This window comes from Jaculus jaculus, chromosome 6 (genome assembly GCF_020740685.1).
Source record: "Jaculus jaculus isolate mJacJac1 chromosome 6, mJacJac1.mat.Y.cur, whole genome shotgun sequence".
Lineage (NCBI taxonomy): Eukaryota > Metazoa > Chordata > Mammalia > Rodentia > Dipodidae > Jaculus > Jaculus jaculus.
Window position 1 is genome coordinate 109,913,753 of NC_059107.1, and position 25,711 is coordinate 109,939,463.

The window sequence follows — 25,711 nt, forward strand, 5'->3', positions numbered from 1 at the left end:
TATGTGCCAAATCTACTTCTTTCTTGATTTATCTGGTCTTCTCTGAACTAAGTTTAAATCAAATACTATCTATTCCCAAGTAACTCATTTTCTGTATCAATATTCATCTGCTATACCTTCTTGCTATGATCAACCAATGGTTCTTATGGGATGGGTCCTAGTCATACTTGTATCAGGGAAAACCTCCTAAAAATGGAACTCGAGCTGATATAAATATGTCAAATTATGTGAAATTCTGCCAACATTTATGTTCAACCAATGTACTAAGGAGATTCTTAAAGCAAAGCCTATATGTAAGTGGTACTCATCAACTAAACCTGGCTTATTACAACAAAGGTTTTAAAATCTGAATAATACCCCCAACCGCTGTACATGCAAATGGAGTGAAACTGTATGCAATTAGCAATTCATCTTTTCATTCACTAAGTGCCACCTACATACCAGCTACTATTTCAGGTCCTGTATGATAAGACTCCTATGCATACACATAGATATTTGAACTTCTCAAAAATTCTAGGAAGGATAGGTGGCAATATGACATCATCGCTTGTCTTGAGATAGGGAATTCAATTATGTGTATTCATTGTATTTCTTGGTGATCAAGTGCCATTGGTTCAGCTCTTTTGTGAGCAATAGGATTGGTTATTGATTAATCATACAATGCAATAAGTAGTGATGAATATTTGAATTAGCAGTATTTTGTTGAAATTTTTCAATAATTAGGCTTGCATGTATGTGTTTCAACAGTATTTTCCTTCACACTATACAACAAAACTAGATTTCTGCATACCACCTTCAGCCTAAATGACTTGTATAGAGATTTTTAAAAATTATCTTTATTAGTTATTTTGCAAAGAAATTTGGGAGTGATTATGATGATCATAGGGTTTGTTGTCAGTCTTAAAAATAGGCATCATGGGCTGTAGAGATGGCTTAGCAGTTAAGGTGTTTCCTGCGAAGCCTAAGGACCCAGGTTCTATTCACTATAACCCATATAAGTAGCTGCACAAGGTGGTACATGCATCTGGAGTTTGTTTGTAGTGGCTGGAGGCTTTGGTATGCCCATTCTTTCTCTGCCTCTCTATCAAATAAATAAAATAAAATAAATATATAGAAATAGGCATCATAGAAAAATGCAATAAATACTGGGTGAAACCACATATTGAAGACTTAGTTTATCTTCTGTAAAAACTATCTGGGATCTGGAGAGATGGCTCAGTGATTAAAGGAGCGTGCTTATAAAGCCTGACAACCTGGGTTCAATTCCTCAGTACCCACATAAAGCCATATGCACAAAGTGGTACATGTGTCTGGAGTTCCTTTGTAGTGGCCAGAGACTCTGGCATAACAATTCTCTCTGTATCTCTCTCCCTATCTCTCTGTTTGCAAATAAATAGTAAATAAAAATATAAAAACTATTTGAGAGTGTTATCAACTTGAGTGTGAAACTGACTGGACTGTAATTCCCTACAGACAGGGATGTTGTCTTATGATGCCAGGCTACTTATTGCTATAATGACATATTGATATGTACTTAGTAAACACGATTGACAGATCTGCTACATGTTTGGCTCAGATTAGAATCTAACATTTAGAGCTCAGTCACTTAAGACAAGGATTACATGTATTTCATCTTTTGATGCATTTATATTTACTAAGATGCTTAGTTTATTATTTTAACAATAATATTGATAGTGTTGACTCTGTAAAGTAAAAATGTTATAGGTAAAACAAAATCAATAAATGTGTGATGGTAAAAAATTTTTGATGCTTCTATAATTTTCTACTGAATGTCCTTGTCATACTAGGAATTAAGAGTTGATAATATAGGGATAGTCTTTCAGGGATGAAAATTGCTAATAAGAAAAACAAAAGCACAAAAAGAATTACAGTTCAGAAAGGCTTTACAGACAAGTTTCAATAACCTGGAGTCTCGATTACCCATGCCATTGCTAGATAAGAAAAGTAGAGCTGATGCACACAGGTGCCCCAGGGATTATATTATCTTCAGTTCATTTTTAGAGAGCTGCAATAACAAAATGTATTTCTGAAGAAATTAATTTTAAAAGTTGCTTAATCCTCATGTATTAAATCAAGCCATGTTCATCCACACTTCAGATTCAGCGATATAGCACAGGGAAAGGCTTAGCAGACATGTTGAAAGGTGATAAATCAGTAGGATGATTGTGAATTAACAAGGCTCACAAACAGGAGCTATTTGCACTGTATTAGTGGACAAAAAACAATGGTGTTCATTTTGACTTAATTTGATTTCCATTTATTCTGTTATTTATTTAAAGGTAATTGTATGTCCTCAGTTTCTGAGGATGTCTTTCTGGTCTACTAATATCTAACTGAGAAATCTCTAAGAGTATCTGGTACATGACATGATATTTTTAAAACAACACCTACCTCGTATCACAAAACCAAAGGTATTGCCTTCTTTGTGCAATGTAACCTCCACAGTTCGGAAAATAACACTTGATCCTTGCACCGCTGAATATGGGAAAGAGAGGGAGAAGTAAACCTTCTAGATTATAGTCACAGTTCTTATTTTGTCAATGCAGCAAAATATGTTGTATGTTGCATGTTCCTCGTGAAAATATGTTTTTTTCAAGGTCAGGTTTCACTTTAGCCCAGGTACACCTGGAATTCACTGTGTAGTCTCAGGGTAGCCTTCAACTCACGGCAATCCTGCTACCTCTGTCTGCTAAGTACTGGGATTAAAGGTGTGCACCACCATACCCAGCTACTGAAAATATTTTTTTTAATTTTTTTTTTAAATTTATTTATTTGAGAGCGACAGACACAGAGAGAAAGACAGATAGAGGGAGAGAGAAAGAATGGGCGCGCCAGGGCTTCCAGCCTCTGCAAACGAACTCCAGACGTGTGCGCCCCCTTGTGCATCTGGCTAACATGGGACCTGGGGAACCGAGCCTCAAACCGGGGTCCTTAGGCTTCACAGGCAAGCGCTTAACCGCTAAGCCATCTCTCCAGCCCTGAAAATATTTTTTTGAGTTAAAAAAAACCTCAGTAATTGATAGGGAGACCTAGAAGAACTAATTATATGGGCACACAAAGACTCCAAATAGTTATCTGCAAGAATAGTTCATACCAGCCCAAGCATAACCAAAATCATAGCAAGTTCCTTTCCTTCTGAATAGAGAGCTTCTAGATAGTGGGGGGTATATATATTGTTTAAACTCTATATAACAAGAAAGAGAACCTTCAACAAGTAGAAATGGGTTCCCTTTGTGAAATAAGAACAGTATGCATTTTTGTAAAGCCTATGAAATAACTTCTATATTTTTATTTTCACAAATAGCATAGAAAGAAAAAACATTTTTCTCAAATTACTACCAGTTGGTTGATGCAAATAAATGCTCCTACCTATAAATAGCTATTAAACAAAGACATCAGCAATCCAAATGAAACTTGGAAAACTAGAGAAATCTTAAGTTACATTCAAAATATTACAACTAAGAAAACAAAAATCTACTTAATCTTACTTGCTATCACCATGCTTCTTTTGTATGCCTGTTTATGGCTCTCATTTCACAGAATGAAATTGCATAGCCAAGTTGCAATCTCTAATTACATTATACACATGTATGAGCGTATATGTTATGTGAAGGCATAGTCACTAAAATATTCTGGAAAACCGCTTATGGGAGATGAATAATTCCACCTGTATAACATAAAACTGCTACATTTAAAAACAAAATTTCAACAAATTAGCATTTTATCCTTATGATTTTATTCATGGAGAAAGAAAAATGTATGTGGTGTATAGAAGTAAAAACAAACTTGTACAAGGAGTAACTGGTTTGAAGTAATACATCACTTACTTATGCAACAGTAAACAACTACTCAAAGAAAGCCACACATAGTGGTACATGTCTGAAATTCTAGTACTTGGGTTTATCAGAACCTAATTCCACCCTATATCAAAGAGCATCTGACTATAGACAAAATTTAAAGGTACCATTGAAAGATAATTCTCTTTCCATAGGAACTAGATAGTGGTTTTAAGTAAGTATCCATTACAATATTTTTTAATTATCAGAAAGTTCAAACCCTGAAAGAGAGTGAATAAAAACTACAGATTCAGGCAGGGCATGGTGGCGCACACCTTTGATCCAAGCAGTCAGGGGGCAATGGTAGGAGGAGTGGAAGGCCACCCCGAGAGTACACAGTGAATTGCAGGTCAGCCTGGGCTACAGTGAGACCCTTCCTCAAAAACAAAAACAAAAAACAAAAACAAAAAAATTACAAACTTACAGATTTAAATTCATAAAACATGATTGGGATGCAAAGGCAGGCCACAGTTCCCTAGGCAGGGACAAGGGACATACAATATAAGAAATTGGATCTGCTGAAAAATAGCATAGACTCACAGCTGAACAAATGCTTTGCTACATGGCTGATTTAACTGAATGCCATATTCTTGCTATCTGGGGAATTTCAGTTTATTCTAATCAACTAGGAATACTCTGCACAAACAGATGAGAGTTGAGGGATAGTTTTAATTAAATGAAAAATTAAATTGGGCTTAAACCAAGTGTTTCCTTATTTCCCTGACTCAACAAGCCACTTAGAGAAGAAACTAGTTTAGAACACAACATATTCACTCTTGGTGAGTGAGGAAACAAAGATGTGGTGTGAAATAACTGATGAGCATCTACTATGTTCCCAGAACTCTGCAAAGTGGTTTGCAAATGTTATTTTACTTAATCGTTAAATCATCCTTCAATTATATATACAGCCACATTCCAATTCTGGGCCACCTGTGCTTGCTGGCTGGATGCATGCTCTGGGAATGTCAAGTGCTACAAGTTTCATCTTGCTTTTGCCACATATTGCTGACCAAAGAAATCTTACAGCCAAGATGAGAGTCACGGTGAAGACTAAGGGGAAAGAGATAATCCACAGCTTCAGATCATCTGTACATGACTCTGTGATCAACACTGGTAAGTGTGAATGCTAACTACATTTTAATATGATTAACCAAATACACTGGATCTGTACTTTATGCCTTTTATTGGCAAGGCAGGCTCCTGTGGGCTAGGTTCTCACACCCATTATTTGTCCAAGTGTCTTGTTTTTAACCCTGTGAGATGAGGGTCATGCAGGCAGGGGCTGGAAATGTGCTCACGAGGGCCAGGTCATCCTCTTGTCCCTCTGTCACAGGAAGAACATCCTCCTGGGAAGTGATGTGAATGTGGACCAAGCCCCACAGTGAACAACACAGGAAACAAGGTGACCCGCCTCTCTCCTTCACTACCACCACCTATCATCTGCCTGTGTTAGAATGCAGAAGGCTGTCCAGCGACATGCTTCCACACATGTATTTTAGTTACGAAAGGATTCTTTGGATGGATAGCAGTTTGACACAGCTGATGGTTTAATAGAGAAGACTGCCTTTGCCAGTCACAGTGTCGGCCATTTTTAATTAAATGTGGCAAATTTGTAGTTCCAAGGTTTAGATGGGAAGTATGTAAATAAACATGGTAGAAATGAAAGTCTTTCTGACTTATTCGGGCTAATGATGAAGAATGTCAAGTGTTAGTGGGAAATGGATAGGAATTATTTATCATTTCAAAATTTATAGGTATTATGTGACCACAGCTTGATGGCATTTCTCTGGATCAACGGTTGTGGCATGGATATCTATGGCAGTTTGCTCGTTCTAAGTGGAATCTAAAAGCAGCATGTGATTTTCAAATTAAAAAGAACTATTGAGCCATGCATGGTGGTGCACACCTTTAATCCCAGCACTTGGTAGGCAGAGGTTGGAGGATCACTGTGAGTTCGAGGCTACCCTGAGACTACCTACTGAGGTCAGCCTGAGTTAGAATGAGATCCTACCTCAGAAAACCAAAAACAAACAAACAAACAAACAAACAAAAAAACCAAAAACAACCCAAACAAACAAAAAACTATTGAGCTTATGTTGATAAATCATTTCATTTAAAAAAAATCTGAATGTTAGGAAAGATACGAGGATTGCCCAAGATCAAACATCATGGTTTCCTTTCTCAGATCACAGAGACACACATCCAGTCCTCCAGGTCCTCTTGAACGCTGGGCTCTGACTGCTATGATCTGGAGAGAGCTCCTGGCCTTGTCCTTCGGTAGCTTGTTATTTTGCAGTCAGATCTGCTCCCAGGGCCTCAGCTTCAGTGCTTGCTTGGCATCAGTGGCCTGAACTAAGTGAAGGAGGCTTGTGAATGTCTCAGCCTCCCTGAATTGAAAGAGTTCTCCAAACCTGATTAAAATAGACAACGATCATCCTTTGAGAACAGACCTCTTCAATCTGAATTTCACTACGAAAGATACTTTTGTGTTTAAAAAATATTTTTTGGGGGGGGGGCTTGAGAGATTGCTTAGCAGTTAGGGTGCTTGCCTGCAAAGCCAAAGGACACCCATTCGATTCCCCAGGTCCTATGTAAGCCAGATGCACAAGGAGGCGCAGATGCATCTGGAGTTCATTTGCATGGCAGGATGCCCTGGTGTACTCATTCTCTCTGCCCCCCATCTGCCTCTTCCTCTCTCTTTCTCTCAAATAAATAAAAATATTTAAAAAAACATTTTTTCTTTCTTCCCATCAGTTTTCTTGCATGAGGAAAAAGCTGGTATTATCACCAAGTCACAGTAGGTTTATACTCCTAACGCTTTCTGATACGAACCTTCTCTTAGAACCTACTGGTGATGGCGTGTTGGCTGAGGGTGCACCTCTCTTTCAGAAGACTGAAGCAGCCTTCAAGCATATATAGTCTTAGATCTCGTCTCCATTTAGCCTTCAGATTGATAAATCTAAAAACTCAGATGTTATGATGCAGTTTAAAGAGCCCCTAAGAGCTCCTCATTTTCCTCTTAAAGCCATCTAACATGGGCCTCACCATTTGGTTCCTATTAACCTCGCTGGACTCATCCCTAAGGCCTCTCAGTGCTCCTGCAACTGCACTCACAGTAGCCATGACCGCGCCCTATCCTGCCATGCCATTGTTGGAACCTTGGCATGGAATGTTACTTTTTCTCCTCACTTTGCACTCTCTCCTCCATACCCCTGTAAGTTCCAAATCCAGAAAAGTCCTGGGTACTGGGAAAATCTCTGTTCTGGGCCTTGCCCCTGAAAGCTGTACTAATCTTTAGAAAGGGAATATGTTTTAATGATACTTATACCCAGGAAAATGCAAATGTATAAACAAGGATCATTAGCTCTAAATATGAATGTTTTGTAAATTCTTTGGCAATGAATTCAAATAAAACATAGTACCCTCAGTGTAAGATAATAACTTAATGTTTACCACTAATAAAATTACCAAATATATGACAATGATCAAAAGGATGGTCATGTGATCACTGAATCCTTATAAACATAGCAATGATTACAACTATTTTATCGGTGGGAAAACAAAGCTCAGAAAATTTACATAACATCCTGACTTCTGTAACCTCATCCCTGAGCTTCAAAGACCATCTCTATTCCCATGTCTATTTGCATTGATATATTTTCCCCAAATGCCAAACCACATTGTCGACCCCTTTCTTTTATTTCCTTGTGCATGCTCAATACCCTTCTTAACTATTGTTCCCAACAATGACCTTTTAAAAATATTTTATTTATTTATTTATTTGAGAAAGAGAGAGAGAGAGAGAGAAAGAGAGAGAGAGAGAGAAAGAGGCAGCTAGAGAGAGAATGGACATGCCAGGGTCTCTAGCCACTGTAAATGAACTCCAGATGCATGCACTACCTTTGCATTTGGCTTATGTGGGTACTGGGGAAATCGAACCTGGGTCCTTAGGCTTTGCAGACAAGTGCTCTCAATGCTAAGCCAATTGTTCCAGCCCCAAACAATGACCTTTTGATGTCCCCTGAGTTAGCTCTCTCCAAATTCTTGCCTACTCCCATTAATGGCAACTGTATCTCTCCAGTTTCTCAGGTTCAAAGCTTTGGGGTTATTCCTGACTCCTCTATTTCTCTACAACCCTGCTCAAATCCATTAGGAAACTTGGTTGACTCTGTCTTCAAAACAGATCCAGAATCCTCCATCTCTCCCTTGGATCAATGCCCCGCCTCCCAAATTGTCTACCCGCTTCTCCCTTGCCCCCTGCAGCTGGTTCACAGCACATCAGCCAGAGAGAGCATTTGGAAATACATGTGAGATTCTGTGTGACCTTGTTCCACACCAGACAATGTCCACTGTGTAATTCAGAGAATAACTTGAGGTGCTCCCATTAGCCTGCAGGGACACATCTTATCACTTACATTTTGACAGAGCTTCTTTATTTTTCTTTTTTCCCTTTCTTTCTTCCTTCCTTCCTTCCTTCCTTCCTTCCTTCCTTCCTTCCTTCCTTCCTTCCTTCCTTCCTTCCTATCTATCCATCTATCTATGTATCAACTATCTACACACACACACACACAGAGTGGGGGGGACGGAGGGAAACAGACAGACAGACAGACAGAGAGAGAGAGAGGGCATGTCAGTGCATCAAGCCACTACAAAAAAATTCCAGACACATACACCACCCATAGACAATGTAGCTATCATTAACACATTTTTACCACAAGTCAGTCTCAATCTGTTTTTCATTTTATCCTCATGAATAGGCAGGTAAGCAGGTAGGCAGAAACATGCATGTGCTTCTATATGGGTTCTGGAGAATTGAACCTGGGTTCTTAGGATTCTCAAGTAAGAACCTTAACTGCTAAGCAGTCTCTCCAGTCCTTGAGTTTCTTAAGTCTCTTCCTACTCATTTTGCTACAGCCACACTGCTGTTCTTAATGTCTTCTTCACTGTTTCTTTTTCTTTTTGCATGTGCATATAATGTGTATGTATGTGGCATATCTGTGTGTTCATGGTATGAGCGGAAGTATGTATGTGCCTCAGCATCGATGCCGAGGTCAGAGGACGATTGCGGTTGTGGATTCTCGCCTTCTACCTTGCTTGACTCAGCGTCTCTTATTTCATTGTTCATTGCTGTGTTTGCCAGGCTAACTGCCCACGGAGCTTCTTGTCACTCCTCCTGCCGCTGCCTTCCTTCTCACCCTAGGCATGCTGAGAATGCAAAAATGCTAGTACTATAGCATCTTGCTTTACACGGGTGCTGGCGCTTTGAACTTTGGTACTCATGCTTGCCCAGCAAGTGCTTTATCCACTGAGCCATTTCCCAAGCCCCCAGGCCTGACTGTTTTTGCTTCCTGGAACAATCTTCCAGAAATTCATACAGCAGGGTGGAGAGATCAGTGGGCTAAAAGCACTTGTTTGCAAAGCCTGTCAATGTGGGTTTGATCTCAGTACTCACATAATGTCAGATACACAAAATGGCTCATGCATGCATCTGGAATTCTTGTGTAGTGGCAGAAAACCCTGGTGTGCCCATTATCTCTCAATCTCTCTCTCTCCCTCTTTCTCAAATTCTTTCTCTTAAATAAATAAATAAATAAATAAGAAAAGAAAGAGAGAATGTTCATCCAATTACCTCCATCAAATTCTGGACCAATGTCAACTTTTCAGTGATTATTACTAATCCACTTTCTCCTCACTCTGATTTCTTTTTCTGATAATTTTCCCGACCCTGCCATTGCCATAGGGGCACTGATGACTCAAGGCAAAGAGAAAAGAGATCCATTGCTTTGGAAGCAACATGGCACAGCTTTTCGGCCTCTGGGTTGTGATTACTTACAGACTGGTGGAAGCTCATACTCGACCTCAAGAACCACTCTTTCCCCAACATTCTTCAGCAAGCTGATGATCTCATCGTGGCGGAATTTGGCCAGGTTGATCCCATTCACTGCTTTGATGTAGTCGCCCACATCCAGCTGGTCACTTCTGCAAGACAGACAGCGTCACTACCATGGGCACATCTTGTCCACACAGGTCAGTCTCAATCTGTTTTTCACTTTATCCTCATGAATAGGCAAGTGAGCCTGTGGACAGAGCAGATTCCCTGCTTCCTAGGAAATGACAGGCCCCTAAGGAAAGCAGAGTATCTGAGTGCTGGTGAGAGTCAGCGGGGTCCCACCTACTCACACCAGCTAGTGTACCTTAGAAGCCTTGCTGGGCTCACACCACTATCTCTGATTTGCTTTCCTAACTGTTTGAACCTCTTTGTGTAAAAGAGCATAAAACAAAACAAAGATAAGGGATTTTTTTTTTTTTTTTGTCGTTTTTGTTGTTGTTGTGTTCTTGCTTGGCCCTTTGAGGGTTGGTCCTCTGAGGCTGGATCTTGTTCCTGGATCCTTTCTGGGTTTCCTTCTTGTTCCCCAGCACCTTCACTGATCTCCTTTTAGACATTTCACAGCTTCCAATGTCTTTAGTGAGAGTGGGCCAGGGACAAGGAAAGGGTCAGCATATTTTGATTTTCACGATCTTTTAAGGATATATACAAGAGTTACTTATTTGTAAGCAGAGATAGAGAGAAGATAGAGAGAATGGGCACAACAGGGTCTCCAGCCACTGCAAACAAACTCCAGATGCATGTGCCACACTGTGCATCTGGCTTTATGTGGGTACTGGGGAATTGCACCCAGGTTGTTAGGCTTTGCAGGCAAGCACCTTTAACCACTAAGCCATCTCTCCAGTCCCTGATGTTTTACTATTTCTATGTTTTCACAACACACTACTTATTACTGAGCAGGGCTAACATGAAGAATATTGGGGAAGAAGAAATTATAGGGGAGCATTGGAATTTGGAGGCATTCCATCCTTACCTTTCCTTATCACCACTATAGAGCTCAGTTGCACTGAGGTGTTTTTTTTTTTTCATGTTTTTTTCCTAACTTGACTTCTACACCAAGAGCAGGAAGTAAAATCAATGATAGAAGTGAAGTTTGTGTCACTGTTAAGAACCTTCATTGACAACTCCTCCCCAAATAGAGATACCTAATGCTGATACATTTACTTTATATAAACCTAAGTCCAGCTGCCCTAAAATGGGACTAGGAGTCTGCCTAGTCTACCTACAGTCACAGTCACTGGGGGCCAGGAGATGCTCAGGCCGCCAAGCTGCCTGCAAACCGTGCGGAGCACCAGGAGGGCAGCGCCCATGTTGTCAGCCATGCTGGGGCGGGCATTTCTTTTTTTATTATTAAAATTTTTTTTTGTTCATTTTTATTTTTTTATTTGGGAGTGACAGAGAGAAAGAAGCAGATAGATAGAGAGAGAGAATGGGCGCGCCAGGGCCTCCAGCTGCTGCAAATGAACTCCAGATGCGTGCGCCCCCTTGTGCATCTGGCTAACGTGGGTCCTGGATAATCGAGCCTCCAACAGGAGTCCTTAGGCTTCACATGCAAGTGCTTAACCGCTAAGCCATCTCTCCAGCCCAGTGGGCATATCAATCTACACAGGCTGCTGAGTCACATAGAGTTTAGTAAGGAGTCCCTTACCTGTACTCCTATAATTAACCTTAATAAGGTAATTTTCTTTTCTTTTAAAAAATTATTTATTTATTTATTTATTTATTTTATTTATTTAGGTTTTTCCAGGTAGGGTCTCGCTCAAGCCCAGGCTCAACTGGAATTCACTATGGAGTCTCAGGGTGGCCTCGAACTCACAGCAATCCTACCTCTGCCTCCCAAGTGCTGGGATTAAAGGCATGTGCACCATGCCTGGAAAAACTTTTATTAGTTATGTACATACTCAGTATGGAAACAACACATGTCAATACCACACTTTCCCTCATCCCTGCCCCTTTTCCCAATGGGCCCTCCTCATGGGGGATGCAGGTTGTCTCCATGGGGATTGTGAGTTGAGCTCACTGATTTTCTAAGGTAGGCTTGGGTAGAAGAGTTTCTTTGGTCTGTAACCAATGCCTTATCTGGAGTGAAAAGATTTAAAAAAAAAACATGTTTTATTCATGTATTGATTTAATAGAGAGGGGACGAGAAAGAAGCAAATAGGTAGAGAGAAATGTGCATACCAGGGCCTCAGCCACTGCAAAGGAACTCTAGATGCAAGTACCACCTCGTGCATCTGGCTTACATGGGTACTGAGGAATCAAACTTGGGTCCTTAACCTTCATAGGCAAGTGGCTTAACTGCTAATCCATCTTTCCAGCCCTTTTAAAAAAGATGTATCTCCAGGAAAAGCCACACAACTTTCCTCTAGCTGGACTGATGCTCAGGACTACAAAGCCTCCTAAACCTTACTTAGGAGTGCTTCACTATTATGCAGTACATTTGCCTGCAAATATCACTTTCATTATATCTTATCTCCTTAAGCAAATTTTAAATAATCACTTTAGAATGGAACCTTTTTATTGGGGGGGAGGTTTCAAGGAAGGGTCTCACTCTGGCCCAGGCTGACCTGGAATTCACTATGTAATCTCAGGGTGGCCTCGAACTCATGGCAATTCTCCTACCTCTGCCTCCCAAGTTCTGGGATTAAAGGCGTGTGCCACTATACCTGGCCTAGAACAGCAATTTTTGTTTTGACTTACTATATCTAGAAGTGCTAGTCTTTTGAACTAAAATATTTGGGGATTTTGATGTTTAATATAACTGGTATAATACTACTTTTAATTAGGGCACTGATTCAATTATCAATAACATGCTTTCCCCACTTACTTGGGAGTTGAGGAAGCATGACGCTCAATACCATGGCCATGACTACTATAAACTCAAGGAGGCTCTTGGTATGGGAAGACGTTTCTTAAAGCCCAAGAGAGGAGGATTGAGACGCTGTGATTCGTTTCAACCTCTCATAGAAACATGCTTCCAATTATAAAGGAATCAGCTGGATCGAGCTCATAAATTATACAAACAAGTTGAATAACCAACGTAATCACTATTTCAGGTGTTACATTACAGGTAAGAACTCTAAAATTTAACTTAGGTGCTGAAGAGATGGCTTAGCAGTTAAGATGCTTTTCTGTAAAGCCAAAGGACCCAGGTTAGATTCCCCAGACACATGTAAGCGAAATGCACAAGGTAGCACGTGTGTCTGGAGTTTGTGTGCTGCAGCTGAAGTTCCTTGTGACCTCATTCTCAATCTCTCTACTTGTTTTTCTCTCTCAAATAAATAAAATGAAATTATTAAATAAAATTTAACTTGAAAATTTTGGACTACGGACAATAACATTAGTGCTCAAGGGTTTAAAGAACATTAACCTTACTTTTTTTGGGAGGGGGAGGGGTTTTCAAGATAGATAGGGTTTCACTGTAGCTGAACTGGGATTCACTGTGTTATCTCATACTGGCCTGGAACTCACAGGGATCCTTCTACCTCTGCCTCCCCCATGCTTGGATTAAAGGTGTGCCCTACTACACCCAGCTAACCTCACCTTTAATAAACCTGATCATCTCATCCTCCCCCACTGAGGTTTATCTTTAATTACTTAATTCATGTACTTATTTGTTATTTTTGTGGTGCTGGGGCTTGAACCCAGAGCCCCACACATGCCGAATGACACCCCCAACACTTCTGACCACCACTCCGAAGTAAATTTACACTGTGTCCATAAAGCAAGTCCACCCCTGCCTAGCATCCAGAACATTCTGTCTTTGGTCATAACTTGAGAAACTTACTGTTCACAGGAAGAAAGACAAATGAGAACTCCCTCCCCTAGGTCTATCCTTTGGGAAACCAGATCTTAGTCTTGGTGAAAAGGAAAGTGACATTAGTAGAAAAGGAATTTTTTTCTTGGAGACTTGGAGAGGCACCTCCCTCTCTTCCTCACTAGCCACTCCTCCTTGGGGCACCTTCCTCAGTCACCTCCTATAGACCATCTGCTTCATATTTAGATGGGCCAGGCCGTCACATCCGCATTGCAGCTTGTCTCATTTCAGAGGCACAGCCAGATCTAGATCCAAACAATCACGTGGAAACTGAAGCCTGCGAGGGGCCTGGCTGCTCCTGAGAGGACCCAGAGCTCTCCCTTGACACCCGCGGATCTGGGAAGCAGCTTTGGAAACAAGCCTGCTGGGCTTCAGCTGGGAGGCGCTGCCTGGCAGATGGCAGCTGTCATTTATTTATCAGCGCCCTTTCCTGAAAAAGCTTTAATTTCTGAACTAGTCCCACCCCTTTCCTTCTTCTGTGTCTCCTCATGAGGCAGTTACCTGGCAGCAATTCCTCCCTGCCGCAGGTTGGATACTCTTGGTTTGCCGTCTTTGTCAATTCCTCCAGACACCGTCAGGCCAAGGGTGGTACCTTCCTTCTTCATCAGCTCCACCACGGTGGAGCCCTTGAATTCCTCTGCAAAAGAGAAGCATCTGTGCATTAGATGACAGTGAAACCACTGTCGACATTTCCTTTTTGTGGGTTTAAGTGACATCACCCCACAAACTCCTCATTTTCTTCTATGAGAAAAGACTTGTGTGGCTTGCTTCCCCTGTAAATTGCAAGGTACTTCATGACAATATACATGCAGGTGATGCTGAAGAAGGCATCCCAGGGGAGGTGACTGCAGCAGCGCCAATGGGCCAGTCCACGCTGGGTTGACAATAGGTGGTATGACTTGTCTTATGCACCAATGACCCTTATGTACCAACATTCACCTTTTGTTTTCTGTCACACCCTGGGGACTTTCTCTGGTTTCTCTTCTTGTCAAAAAAAACTGAAAGTTGTTTATCAAGCAAGGGGGAGCAAATCTTAAACAATCATATAACTGCATATAGTGTAGAAATAACAGAATCCAAGTGCATGGTGCATTTCAGCTTAGGAAGCATACCTACAGAGGAGAGCTCTCCAGAGGTTTAAGGAAAAATGTTATCAACTCTACTTTGTCTTTCAAAATCAAAGTGAAGGGCCAGGAAGATGGCTCAGGCAGTAAAGTGCTTGCCTGGCAAGCAAGAGGACCTGAGTTCAGTCTTCAGCATCCATGTAAGAATGCTGGACTTGGTGGTACATGTCTTTAATCTCTGCACTGGGGTGAGGGTGGAGGGAGAAAGGCAGATTCCTGGGCCTTGCTGGCAGCCAGTCTAGCTAACTGGTGAGCTCTAGCCCAATGAGAGACCCAAAAGGTAGAGGCGTTCTTGAGGCTCATACCTGAGGTTGTCCACTGGCCCCCACATGTGTGCATGCATACACACACACACACACACACACACACACAACATGGATTCCCCAGGTGACAACTCAGGATTTTCTGCAGCAATGTCATGGTATGGCAAGGCAGGGTTGGTCCTCAGATGTTCTGGATGATTCCCACAAACCTGCATAACACAAGCTTAACATCTCACAGATTGTGAGGGAATTGTGTCTATACAATAAGTGTGAACACAATCATTGAATGTTGTCAAAGGAAAAGAAGATAAGAAAACTTTAAGTATATCTTCCCTTCAGAGATAACAATGAGAAGACTCAGTATTTACCTATCAAGAGGCTATTAATACTATCTTAGAAGTTTCTGTGTTGTCCTTCCCCTCTTTGCTGCACACACACTTTCTGAGTACAGATGAAGAAAGCAGATGGCTTCCCAATGTCTCCTGAGTCAGGGGTGATGAACTTTTAGAATTCCGAAGACAATCCTATTAAAATGCAAACACCACTTGCTTTTCCTATGCCATTTTTTAAAAAATATTTTATTTTTATTTATTTATTAGGGAGAGAGGGAAAGAGAGAGAGAGAGAGAGAGAGAGAGAGAGAGAGAGAGAGAGAGAGAGAGAGAATGGGCACACCAGGGCCTCTAGCTACTGCAAATGAACACCAAATGCATGTGCCACCATGTGCATCTGGCTTAAGCGGGATCTGAAGAATTGAACCTGTGTCCTTAGGCTTCGCTGGCAAATGACTCAGCTCTCCAGCACTTTATGCCATTTTTTTTAAAATAAAAGACAATATGTATACCTTTGCTCTTTCCTTAATTATACCTAAGTGTTAATTTCAAAAATCTCTATGAGTGTATGTTACACATATATTTAGATTGTTGTACTGATTCATTACCCACCAAAGAATGAAAAAAAAAATCAAATCATGTAAGGAAAAGAAATAGTTTCTCATGGGAAAAGCAAGCAAGGGGCACAAGGCCACTATTTTCCTCAGTGAACAGAGAGAGTCATTCCATGTAGAGCTGTCAGGATTGCTTGGACCTATGATTTCAGCACCTCAGAACATCATCACAGGAAGCCTGCTTTTCCATGGGAGTTTCATGAAGCTGTATAAGTTTTATTGCCCCTAAAATTAGAGGCCAAGGAAGAGGCTATGAGTGTATGCCAGCTTCTTCCATTACAATTCTTATTAGAAACCAAATAAGAACTGAAATTTGAGAATCAAGTAGAAGGTTCTTCATGTCATTTCCCAGAGACATTTGTATTCAAGTCCATCAGTGTTTCACCAGTGCCTCCTTAAAGCAAAGGAAACAACTGCTGAGACGTACCGTAGAAACTTGCATGGGCCTAAACTTATAGCTAAAGGTACCAGCTTAACAGACAATTCTGACAGTAGAAAGCAAGGTATAAATTGTTAAAGAATAAAGTGAATAATTAAAGTAATCAAGATGACACAGTATGTAGTGGCCATTTGTAACACAGAGGTACGAGGTGCCTAATGATTTTTCCCAAGTAAAACATTCTCTTAAAAAATATACAGTGATGATTTTTCTTCAAATTTCAATGTGTTATTTCTTCATGCTCAATTAGTAATAGCTAAGTGCTGGAATCAACCCAGATGTCCATCATTAGATGAATGGATAACCAAGATGTGGTATATCTACATGATGGAATTCTACACAGCAGTACAGAAAAATGACACAATGAAATTTAAAGAAAAATGGTCAAACTTGGAACAGATCATTCTCAGTGAACTCACCCAATCCCAGAAAGATAATTGTTGTACAGTCTTTCTCCTGTATGACTGCTAACCTGAATCTATCTGAGATGCTGATATACCTAATAAGCATCTCAGGCCAGATAATATGGAGGGTGGGGTGGGAGGGAGGGGTAAAGGTGGGGATGGAGGACACAAAACTGGACCCAAATGGCAATGGTACCATAAAAGTTTACATCCTAAAAGACAGACTAAATGGTTGAACCTTCATCAGTCCCTTAGAGGGAACAGCTGAATTATAGCGCCCTGGAGAGACTATGATGTAGACTGACCTTAGTCTTCTCCTCTCTCTCTCTCTCCCTCTTCTATCTCTTTTTACTTATCTATTTCTTCCTTCTCTTCTTGGGTGCTGACCTGTAACTCCCAGTACCAGCATGTGGATAACATACACAATGACCTGTTGATCAGAGAGACCTACAAGGTTTCCCAACAGAAGACAGATTTCTGTCAGAGTACTTGATGACACACCAAAGGTTAATGGTAAGAACCTACTGCTGAAGACACTTTATGCTATTGGTATGGAACATGGAGAGACCTGGCTGGAATCTGGAAGAGAGTCAGTCCCCACACAGTTAGCTTGTCTAGTGACAGAAGGTACTGCATGAGTGACTGGGGGAAAATGACCAACATCTATCCAAACAACTCATGGGCAGCAAACAACCTGACGTGATGCTCACACAAGTGCAACAGTGGTGCACACCGATGGTGGCAAACCAACTGCTCTTGATTTGGCTGACTGATTTGTTCAATGGAACAGAACCCATAGCTAGAGCTGGGAATCTAGTCAGAACCATATCCCCAAAAGAGCCTGCTCTCCATTATCAAGCTCCCACCAATTGTGGGCTACAAGAGGACCTACACCTATTAAATTCTCTTAAAAAAACAAACAAACAAACAAAGGTTATCCCACTAACTTCACCCTCTGTTGGAGAATTTGCTTCCCTTTTTCAGATGGACACAGATTCTAAGGAGAGAACCAACCCATCACACCTCAAAAGGGCCCCAGCTGAAACTAAGAGTATTTGGGGAAATGAGCAAGAGTTTTGCTTCCTTGGTGAACCTGCTACCAGCACAAGGGTGAAGGAGATAGACACAGAGAACAATCAACGCCTACCAAACCAGAGATCCAGAGACACAAAAGCTCCCAAGACCTCATCACTGAAGCAGACCTAAAATGAACCCAACATGGCTCAGGGAAATTTGCATAAGAGGGGGCAGAAAGAATGTTAGAGCCACACATTGGCTCATTATGCACAGACATTGCCTCCTACCCATAACTGATGGCTAAACTCACAATGTAGGACCCATATTCCCCAACAAGGAGGGTCCCTGTGGAGGAGGGAGGAGGCTAACGATGGTACCAACATGACTGTATGCACTTTGTACCTAACTAATAAAAAAAGGTACAGTAATGTTCTATAATGAAACATTGGAATTTAGATCTTTATTATAATTTTTTTTATTTTTAATTTTTTAATTTTAGAGAGAGAGAATGAGAATTGGCATGCCAGGGCCTCAAGCCACTGTAATTGAACTCCAGATGCTTGTACCAGCTAGTGGGCATGTGTGACCCTGTGCTTGCCTCACCTTTGCATCCATCTAATGTGGGATCTGGAGAGCCGAACATGGGTCCTTCAGCTTCACATGCTAAGCCAACTCTCCAGCCTGTGGAATTTAGATATTTATTTGAAAAGTCAGATGCATGTGCTTATCATATCATACTAGTCATGTGAGAAGTAGGTTTTGATTCATAAAACCTTCACTCTTATCAGGTGTTTTTCTTTTTTTCATTGTTATTGTTGTTTTTGAGGTAGGGTCTTACTCTTGCCCAGGCAGACCTGGAATTCACTATGTAGTCTCAGGCTGGCCTTGAACTAATGGCCATTCTTCTACCTCTACCTCCCCAGTGCTAAGATATAAAGGCATGTACCACCATGTCCGGCTCTTTTTTGGGATTTTAAGGATTGCTCGCTGCATAATAGAAGATACCATTTCATGAAGGTTTGCTCTTATAACAAAACAATACAGGCTGAGTCTCCCCTCCCCCAAAAGAAAAAACCCCTAGAAAACCTTTTTATTCTTTGAAACATAAATCCATTGATCTGCCTACTTTAAAAACTGGTAATAGTCAATTATCCTCTCATTTAAAAATATTTGAAATCTTGTCCTTGAGCTAGTTTTAGCATGGAGAAAGAAAATATGTCTGCCTCAGTTAACTGCATAATTTGTGCAGTCACTGATTTCAGTAAATCATCAAATGTCTATGAGGAGACAAAACAACCCAACTCAAAGGTGGAGGAAGTCAAGGCTATTTTCCTCGCCATGCTCCCAGGGTAAGTGGCAGAAGCAAAGGAACAGAATCTGCAGGGCAGTGTGGGTTGCGAGGAAGGCAGGCAGAGGAAATCATCCTGGAAACAAGGAAAGCCGAAGGCATGAGCTTCCAGATGCAACATCTACGTCACGCTTTAGCCTTCCAACCAATCCGCTGCACTTATTGATTAGGGTTAGCTGAGCAGCACAAACCGAGGGAGAAATATAAATTAGACAAAGCTTGGGAGTAAAGACAGACTATTGTTGCAAGAAAATGTGCTAAATCACAAAAAAAATCTAATTACCAACAAGTGTTTTTAGTCTCCCAGGAATTGATTAAACATGACATGGGTGTTTCCAAAAGGGATGGGAGAGGAGAAGAGGTCTGGGAGAGGGAAGAGCCAACATCTGGAATTTGCTTTCTAACTTACAGGCTCTTCTCAAACCATCAATCATTTCATGACTTTTTTGGTACTTAATGTTTGCATAATGATCTAATGGGAAAGAGGGATGGAGACAGATGCATTCATTTGCATGTGTTTCCCTATATATCAAGGCTTACTGAACAAACAGCATAGTAAAACAGGGGAACTTAGGCAGGATAGTAGTACTGACAATTTCCCTTTTGTGACTTAAGTTGCAAATATTCCTCCTCTAAAGAAGAGGACCTTGCAGCAAACATCATACTCCCTCTAATTAGCAAGTGGTTCAGGGAACAGACGATGGCCGACTGGTAAGGCATGAAACAGTTCTGGATTTGATGTCTTCCTTAATCACCATATTTAATTATCATAGAAAAGACATGGAAGCTTACATCTGTAACACTACTTACTCAACATATCAACAAGAATCTTACCAATGGTACGGGATTTAGTTATTTGCTATTTTCCTTTGGGCTTGCAATTCAATCTTTTAACTTAAAAACTCCCCAACTTTTTAAAAAAAATAGCAACTATGATTAGTGATAATGAAAAATTCGTACAAACCATGAAAATTTAGTAACATAGATTTTTACAACAATAATACATACACATAACTTTTTAAAAATTTTATTTATTTATTTATTTATTTTGAAAGCAACAGACAGAGAGAAAGTGGCACAGAGAGAGAGAGAGAGATAGACAGAGAGAGAGAGAGAGAGAGAGAGAGAGGGAGAGAGGAAGGGAGGGAGGGAGGGAGGGAGAGAATGGGCACGCCAGGGCTTCTAGCCACTGCAAACGAACTCTAGACGCGTGCGCCCCCTTGTGCATCTGTCTAACGTGGGTCCTGGGGAATCGAGCCTCGAACTGGGGTCCTTAGGCTTCACAGGCAAGCGCTTAACCACTAAGCCATCTCTCCAGCCCTACACATAGCTTTTATATAGCCAAACAACATCCAAATAGAAGCTATCATAGGAAGAAAAGACATTCCTTCAATATCCAAAAAGTAAAATCTGTTAGGAAAAAGTTATTGGAAGATGTGTAAGCTATTTAACATGAAACCTTTAGACTTTTGAGGGACCACACTAAATGCAAAAGCATCCCATGTAGTCATTCAACAGAAACTTAGTGATTACCATGTGCCAAGCAATGTTGTAGGCACTGGAGATACATCAGATAAAATACCTGCATGTAGGAACTAATATTCCAGGAGAGCTTAACCCCACATTTAAAAAAGGGGGGCCATTTCTGCCTAAATTAGTCTATAAAGTTGACAATGTCAACACAAATGCCAATATGATGTTTTGGCACATGACATAATTTACATTATTGTACATGTATCCTTATACAGCATCTGTGAAAGGGCTGGTGAGATGGATCAGCAGTTTTAAGGTGCTTGCCTGCAAAGCCAAAGGACCCAGGTTTGATTCCCCAGTACCTACATGAAGCTGGATGCAAAAGTGGCACATATATCTGGAGTTCATCTTCAGTGGCTAGAGGCCCTGGTGTGCCCATTCTCTTCCCATCTCTTCCTCTTTCTTTCTCTCTCTCAAATAAATAAAATATACTTTAAAAAAAAAAGCCACTGGCCTTCTCCTTCATATTTCTGTGAAAGAGCAAAAAGAGCCTGCCCATGATGCCTCCATGAGAGAAGCAATGGAACTATGACAGGGTGTCACCACAACAGTCACATTACCCAGGAACCAGATGTCTAAAAGCAGGGGCCAGCTACGGTCAAACCCTACTTGGATATATACACAAAGCAAAACAAAAGTCACAAATGAATGATAGTATCATTATCACAGTGCATTCTGAACCCCTGTTAGAGCACCTGCCATTTAATTGTATTATAATACTGTCTTCCATAAAGATATGATATAATGATCTTGTTTCCTTCTGTGAAATCCTTGATATCTCTATATAGTCTTGTCTCACTACTTATTTTAAAAGCATTATGAGGCTTAGACCAGAAAAAGGAGCTACTCCTGATTTTTTTTTTAGGCAAGTTATTAAAAATCAGGAACTAAATAAACAGGCATTACACTTGTAACAAGAATTGTGGAAAGAGGGGAACAGGATATAAATGATGATTACCACTTTATTTTATATTTTAAATAAAATTATCATTTTATTTTATTTTTATTTATTCATTTGAGAGAGACAGAAAGACAGAGGGAAAGAGGCAAAGAGAGAGAGAGACAGAGAGAGAGAGAGAGAGAGGGAGAGGGAGAGAGGGAGAGAATGGGTGCACCAAGGCCTCCAACCACTGCAAATGAACTCAAATGCATGCACCACCTTGTGCATTTGGCTTCTGTGGATACTGGGGAATCAAGCCTCGAACCAGGTTCCTTAGGCTTCAGAGGCAAGTGCTTAACAGCTCAGCCATCACTTCAACCGTAATTCCACTTTTAATTCTGAGATAATTCTAGATTCACATGCCACTGTAAGAAATAATATGGAGTGTCCCTGTGCCCTCTATTTTGTTTTCTGTCATGGTAACATCTGGTGAAGCTATTATTGATGTAGTGCTGCCCAGGATAGCAATACAACAAAGTCCAGACATGAAACCTCCTCATCACGTAAGTAAGAATTAATCATGGTGCCCTTTTATGAGCATGTTCCTTTCCACCCTACACCTAGTCTATTCTTAACGCCTGCAGCCTGTAATCTGTTCTCCACTTTGGTAATTTCATCACTTCAGAAATGTTTAACAGATGGAATCAGACAATGTGAAACCTTCAGGGCTTTCTACTTCAGTCCCATTCTATAGTAACCCCCCTGAGAGGATCAAATTTGCTCCAGTTTACAGCTAGGCCTAAGTTTCAGTTTCCCGGAGAGGCAGGCAAGACTTCTGGGAAAACCATGAAAAAAAGGGCCGGCTCTTAATCAACAGTGACCCTGATATATATCTGGGGAAGATAGCTGCCATTTTGTGCTCTGGGGGCTGAGTCAGTTCTTTGAGACATGGCCAGGCATGACAAATGTCAGACATGCCAAATGTGTTGCTTTTGCCCCAACCAATCAGAGAAGTACAACTGTAATTGCTGCTTGCCTAGCCAATCACGTTAGAAGATTACCTAACCACCCCCTGGAATTCCCCTAGTTGTGCTTAAAAGGAGCCTGCTGCCCCTCTGGGGGTTGCCATTTTGTATGAACGATTTACCCCCACATGGTGGCTGATTCTGCAGAATAAACGCTCTTTGTTTTTTACGAACTATTTGAGTCTGGGGTCTTTGTTCAGCGATTTTCGGACCCTTACACCTCCACATGTTTACTTGCAGTATCATTTTGTTCTTTTAAAAAATATATATATATTATTTATTTGAGAGAGAGAAAGAGGCATAGGGAGTGAGCGAGCGAGCGAGAGAGACAGACAGACAGACAGACAGACAGACAGACAGACACAGAGAATGGGCACACCAGGGCTGCCAGCCACTGCAAAGGAACTCCAGATGCATGTGCCACCTTGTGCATCTGGCTTATGTGGGTCTTGGAATGCTGAACCAGGATCCTTTGGCTTTGCAGGCAAACACCTTAACTGCTAAGCCATCTCTCCAGCCCTTGTTCTTCTTTTATACTGAGCACTATTCCATGGTATACCTGCACCAGAAGGTGACCTTTGACTTGATGAATTATAAGGCATTAATCAGTTATTTTATATTTTGGTCATTGTACATAAATTTGATCTAAATACTCATGTACAGATTTTGTGAGAACAGAAATATTCATTTGTCTGTGATATGTACCCAGGAGTAAGTTTGTGGGTCAAAACTGGTAGTTGCATATTTAGCTCTCTAATAAATTGCTCAATTGTTTGTAGTTATACTATTTGACATCTCCACTTGTACTAGAATCATTCAATTTCTTTTCATTTGAACACTTGTGTTGCTGCTATATTTTTATCTTAGTCCTTTGATAAATGTGTGGTGATACCTAATTATATTGCATATTTAAGTAATTTGAGCCTGTTTCCTAATGGGGAATGTTAAACATTTTTTGTTGCATACTTATTTAACATCTTTATCTCTACTTTGGTGAAATATTTCTTTATTTTTCTATTTAGATTATTAGCTTTTGATGTAAGTTTTTCTCATTTTCTTTTTCTCTTCTTTCTTTCTTTCTTTTTTTTTTTGAGGCAACCTCTCACCGTAGCCCGGCTAACTTGGAATTCACTCTGTAGTTTCAAGCTGGCCTGGAACTCACAGCAATCCTCCTACCTCTGCCTCCCAAGTGCTAGGATAAAAGATGTGCACCACCATGCCCAGGTGTCTGTTAAGTTTCGAGAATTGCTTGTATGTTCTAGATGCTAGTCCTTTATTGAATAGGTAGCTTACTGATATTTTCTCTCAGTCTTTAGATTTTCCTTGCAGGCTTTTAACAGATCTTATGTAAAGTTTAATATTTTAAATGTGGAACTAAAGTCCAACTGGTCAATCTCTTACAGATCATGTACTTATGAAATACAGGAATTCTTTGCAAAGCCCTGGATCTTCAAATTTTATCATTTTCCTACAAATTGTTCTCTACATTTGATGCTTTCCTACATGTGCTCCCTATAATTGATGCATAAGTGTTTGACCCAATTGGAATTAGTTTTTTTATACAAGATATGACTTGGGCAAAAGTTTATCTTTCTTTTACACCCCCCCTTTTTTTGCCTAAAATTCTGCAATTACTCCATTAAAATTTGCTGAATATGCTTTCATCTATTGAGTTGTTTCTGATCTTGTGAAAAGCCAGCCAGGGACATTGGTATGGGCACATGTCTTCCCTGTTTCATCCCATTTATTGTTGTGTAGTCCTCCACTAAAGCCATATAGTGTCAATCACTGCGATATTATAGTATCTTTCAATTGGGCCCCCAGCAGAAGCACATCAGGGATGAGGAGAAAAAATGGCACCAACTTGTGATGTGTCCATACTAAGTATGTTCATAATTAATTACATAAATAAATTTTAAAAAGTCAAAGCCAGGTGTGGTGGCACACTCCTTTAATCCCGCACTTGGGATGCAGAGGTAGGAGGATTACCATGAGTTCAAGGCCACCCTGAGAATACATAGTGAATTCCAGGTCTGCCTGAGCTAGGGTGAGACCCTACCCTGAAAAACCAAACAACAACAACAAAAAGTCATGTACACTTAGAAAGTTTGTCTACTCATATATTTGTAATCTATAATGAGACAATAAGGAAAATACACAAAATTGTATATAAAATAGATATCACTTCATGATTCATCAAAAAAAAAATGGGCAGACTAACTCTCTCTGCTTTATTCACAATTCTTGAAATGATTCCTTTGGCTTTCCATGTAATTGGGCTGGAAAGATGGCTTAGAAATTAAGGCAGTTACCTGCAAAGCCTGAAGTCGTGAGTTTAATTTACCAGTATCCACATAAAGCCAGATGTCCAAAGTGGCATAAACATCTAGAGTTCCTTTGCAGCAGCTAAAGGCCTTGGCATGCCCATTCTCTCTCTCCCTCCCTCTCTCTCTCTCTCTCTCTCTCTCTCTCTCTCTCTCTCTCTCTCTCTCCTGGTCATGATGGCACATGCCTTTAATAACTCAGCACTTCAGAGGCTGAGGTAGTAGGATCACTGTGAATTTGAGGCCAGTCTGAGACTACATAGTAAATTCAAGGTCAACCTGGTCTAGAACAAGACCCTACCTTGAAAAATCAAATAAAAAGCTAAATTAATTAAGTAAAATTTTTTCTTGGGGCTGGGAAGATGGCTCAACAGATAAAGAGCATGAGGGCCTGAAATGGCCTGTGTTCAATCCCCAACAGCCATGTAAAAATACGGGTCTGGTCACATATACCTATAGCCCCAATTATGAGAAGAGGGTCATAGGAAAATTGCTGGGGCTTGCTGGTCCATCAGTCTGACTGAAAATGGAAGCTCTGGGTTTAGTAACACACTTTGTCTTATGGAAATAATGTGAAAGAATAAGAGAAGATTGTACCTGTGTTTTTCTTTGGCTTACTAATTTATGCACATGGAACATGTATATGTGAACACACACATGATACACATACTACCACACCACATATATCAAACACATATGTAAAAACAATAATAATCTTACCTATAGTTACAAAAATGTTGCTGAGATTGATGGGATTTGTGATAAACTTACTTAACAATTTGAAAGAATGAACATTTTTGCTATTGCCTTCCAACCTCCAACCTGTGAAAGATGGCATAGCTCCCTAA

At 40.5% G+C, this 25,711-nt stretch overlaps 1 protein-coding gene across 16 annotated transcripts in view; it reads right to left on the reverse strand.

Moving 5' to 3' along the window:
* Nucleotides 1-25,711, reverse strand: part of Grip1 (glutamate receptor interacting protein 1) — a 667,112-nt gene that overhangs the window by 126,260 nt on the left and 515,141 nt on the right. For 15 of the 16 annotated variants that reach the window (XM_045151476.1, XM_045151473.1, XM_045151484.1 and 12 more), the window contains 3 exons: nt 14,063-14,198; nt 9,691-9,836; nt 2,413-2,496 (listed from right to left, as the gene is read on the reverse strand). In XM_045151476.1, coding sequence (XP_045007411.1) covers nt 2,413-2,496; nt 9,691-9,836; nt 14,063-14,198 — 366 coding nt within the window. Of the gene's footprint in view, nt 1-2,412; nt 2,497-9,690; nt 9,837-14,062; nt 14,199-18,356; nt 18,412-25,711 lie in introns of those variants that run through there. The other variant, XM_045151479.1, reaches the window with a different exon arrangement.